Below are 3,949 nucleotides of genomic sequence, written 5' to 3'. Positions count from 1 at the left end.
TAGGATTGTACAATAGCAGTACTGTTTCGTTTGCATATTTTTCACTCAATGGAAACAATTAGATATATTAATTGTGCTTTAGATTCACTCATTACATCCTACAGTGACAAGCTCGGAAGCATAGGCAAATCCTCAAAGATATCAAACTAATAAGCATGAAATGATTGCATATCTGTAAAAATAATTCAATTGCCCTACGTACATATTGAGTTATGAAAAAAAGCTTATGTTAAGATGATAGATTTAGCAGCATAGGATGTTACTGTAAAGAAATGCTAGAAATGAATTTACTTCAGTTAATATAAAGTATGCAAGATTTAAAAAGAAAGCAGGAGCACATATGAATGCAGTATTAGAGAGGGTATTAGAGTAGCATGTTTCTCCGCGCACTTCGATAATAGCAGGTTTAACGAAGGTGTAAATTATGTGTTTGGGGTTGATGGAAAGTATAACGTCTCAATTACAGAAAGCTCAGGGCAAGCTTTTACATATCGCCTTTTGCTCTTCTTTCTCTTTTGCTTGTACAGATATAATAACTTTGGCTTAAGGTTGTACAGTAAAAGCTAATTGTACAGTTGGCTGCCTAGATGTTGGCTGCCTAGATGTTGCACAATGACAGGTCATTCTGTGGCTGGACCATGGCTAGTGTGGGTGTTGCACAGTAATGGGTAACTGTGCTGTCGTTGGACCATAGCTGAGTAGTAAGTGTTGTATAACAGGTAACTCTGTAGCAGGAACGTATGAAAATGTGTGCACTCACTACTGTAAGACGCTCTGGATAAGAGCGTCTGCTAAATATGTAAAATTTAAAAATTTAACGTGGCTGATGCAGGATGCTGGTGTGGAGGAAAGATTGGTGTGGCTCTAGTCTAGGCCTGGTAGCACAGAGTAAGGGTTTGTTTGGCTCTAGTCTAAGCCTGGCAGGACAGAGTAAGAGTTGGTGTGGCTCTAGTCTAGGCCCGGCAGCACAGAGTAAGGGTTGGTGTGGCTCTAGTCTAGGCCCGGCAGCACAGAGTAAGGGTTGGTGTGGCTCTAGTCTAGGCCCAGCAGCACAGAGTAAGGGTTGGTGTGGCTCTAGTCTAGGCCCAGCAGCACAGAGTAAGGGTTGGTGTGGCTCTAGTCTAGGCCCGGCAGCACAGAGTAAGGGTTGGTGTGGCTCTAGTCTAGGCCCGGCAGCACAGAGTAAGGGTTGGTGTGGCTCTAGTCTAAGCCCAGCAGCACAGAGTAAGGGTTGGTGTGGCTCTAGTCTAGGCCCAGCAGCACAGAGTAAGGGTTGGTGTGGCTCTAGTCTAGGCCCGGCAGCACAGAGTAAGGGTTGGTGTGGCTCTAGTCTAGGCCCGGCAGCACAGAGTAAGGGTTGGTGTGGCTCTAGTCTAGGCCCGGCAGCACAGAGTAAGGGTTGGTGTGGCTCTAGTCTAGGCCCGGCAGCGTAGGTTCTGGTCTTTGAGGCTGTTGAGGGATTTGTTGCGGTACTCTGTCGGGGCAACACACCTCAGGGACTCCAGAGGGGAAAGGTTGGCCTTTGTCTGGGACATCCAGCGCACCAGGCCATTGATGTTGCAGTCACACGTCCAGGGATTGTCATGGAGATACACATCCTTTAGGCCTGGCAGGAGGCAGAGGACAATCAGATTATGCTTAATATGACACTATTTTTAATAATAGAAATATATATTACTTTTTATGAACAAATGTTCAAACATGAAGTACACATATGACACATATAGTCCACAAATACATTAGAAAGAATGCCTAGAATAGTTTGCTGTAAATGATCAGTCTCTTACCAGACAGCTGGGTGAAAATGTTCCCATCCACGGTCTTAAGCCGGTTTCCACTGAGGGCCAGCTGGGAGAGCTTGGGTGTGTGTCTAAACAGGGCCTGGGGCAGCCTCTCCAGCTCGTTGTTCCTCAGGTAGAGCTCCTGCAGGCTGGACAGGCCCTCCAGAGTGGCTGAGGTCAAAGTGGACAGCAGGTTATTATCCAGCACCAGCATCTCCAGGGAGGCCAGAGGCTTGAAAGCCCCAGCTGAGATGCTCTTCAGGCTGTTGTTGTCCAGGTTGAGGAACAGCAGCTCTGTCAGGCCCACAAAGCCCTTGGGTGAGATCCTCTCGATTCGGTTGAGGGCCAGATCCAGGACCTTTAGGGCGATCAGGGGCTTGAAGGCGTTGGAAGGAAGGGCAGTCAGAGAGTTGAGGGGTAGGTCCAGGTCTGAAAGGTTCCTCATGCCTGTGAACATGTCTGGTTTGACACTGGAGATCTGGTTCTGGCCTAGCATGAGGAAGCGGAGGTTGATGAGGTCCTGGAAGCCTTTCACGGGGAGTTTGTTGATCTGGTTCCCATACAGATTGAGCAGCATCAGCCTCTGGGCTCCAGAGAAGGCCTGGGGGTGTATTGATTTGATGGCGTTGCGTTCCAAGTTGATGCTTTCGATCTTGGGGATGGGTTTCAGGATGTTTGCTGGGAGGTCTACTATTCCGTTCTCACCTGGGACATGGACCACAGAAATAGCATGAGAAATCAATCACAGTGGAAGATGGTAATAACAGCCTCTTTCTTGTGGTTAAGGTCAATAAAAGAGCCTATCGATTCCGAGCCAAATAGCTGGCACATACTTTAAAAAGTGGGACGGTGGTTTTCCCACAATTGCAAACAATACGTGGACTCACCCATTTTTAGGATCCAGGAATCAGGGGGCAGTTTGGAGGGAAACATCCTCATCCCCTTCTTGTGGCAGTTGACCTCTGACCTTTCAGGGCTGGTTTTCTTGGTGCATTTACAGACATCAGGACAACTCTCTACAACCTCTTCCACCCAGAACACCAGCACTGCTAAACAGGCCACCAGCTGCATGCCTACTGCACCCACAGGGAAAAGAAAAAGTATTCAGCACTTGCAGACTGATTAAGTTTGATGATTTAGTTTGTGTTGGAAGGACGATTAGAAATTCAATTTAAGATAATCCTATTTAAATTATATGAGCATATTAAGAATTAACATCTTGCAGGTGCAGGGTGAACGGCTGCAGAGCTACAGTTTATGCTGTTAGACTGATCAATATTTTCTCATCAGCATTTACCTGAACAGTTGGTGAGACTTGTCGTCGTATAAACCTCTTCTTTAAGCCGTCTACTTTGTTTTGCCTCTCAAAGGGAGGGAGTCAGATTTTCTTAAGCTGCCTGTTCTGCTGTCGTGTAACTTCCTGCTAGTCAGAGTGAATTAGCCCAGCCGTCTGCCCACCAGCTACAGCAGCCAGCCTGTTAAACTCCCAGCTTAGCACCACTGCAATGTCACAGTCCCTTGAGAAAGATGGCATCCTCAGATTATGGATCCAAGCCACCTCACACAAATGGAGAAATCTCTGCCAAGTGAACTCCTCCATGCCCCAGAGGAGTGAATGGGGGTGTGTGAGAAAGAGGACAACTCAGTCAGTATGTGCCAGTATGTGTGTGTGCCAGTGTGTGTGTGTGTGTGTGTGTGTGTGTGTGTGTGTGTGTGTGTGTGTGTGTGTGTTGTGCCAGGAGTGATATACAAACTACGCACAGATTGATGTCATGGAGTCTCAAAGACAGAGAGAGGATGGTGGGTACCTCAGAAGGCATGGCTCCCTGCCACCCTGACAGCCAACGTCATGGAGATTATACTGAGGTTCTGTGACTCGAGAGGAGCCCAGCCGCACACAGACAGACCGAAAGGAAGTCATGCTCGCAACTGTAATTCCTTATGAGGGGAGAGGAGCCATCACACATGTCACTCTCTGTTACAGAGGGCCAAGTGCTGAGAGAGAGAGAGAGAGAGAGAGAGAGAGAGAGAGAGAGAGAGAGAGAGAGAGAGAGAGAGAGAGAGAGAGAGAGAGAGAGAGAGAGGCCAAGCTCCCCAGTAGTGAAAAGGGATTACAGAGACACATGTTAAGAATAGCTGCAGATCGACGCGTCTGCTGAGTGAGACAA

At 47.5% G+C, this 3,949-nt stretch overlaps 1 protein-coding gene across 1 annotated transcript; it reads right to left on the bottom strand.

Annotated features, from left to right (window-relative positions):
* Positions 1–1,415: 1,415 nt before the first annotated feature.
* On the bottom strand, positions 1,416–2,852 carry LOC311108495 (uncharacterized protein; the record flags this gene model as incomplete). The annotated part of the gene is made up of 3 exons (XM_084151126.1): positions 1,416–1,606; positions 1,788–2,486; positions 2,669–2,852. 3 exons carry the CDS (start codon positions 2,850–2,852, stop codon positions 1,416–1,418), a joined length of 1,074 nt encoding a protein of 357 aa, XP_084007252.1.
* Positions 2,853–3,949: the final 1,097 nt, after the last annotated feature.

The sequence above is a fragment of the Coregonus lavaretus genome (genome assembly GCF_964263955.1).
Source record: "Coregonus lavaretus genome assembly, chromosome: 33".
NCBI lineage: Eukaryota > Metazoa > Chordata > Actinopteri > Salmoniformes > Salmonidae > Coregonus > Coregonus lavaretus.
This window is presented reverse-complemented; position numbering and strand designations above follow the sequence as displayed.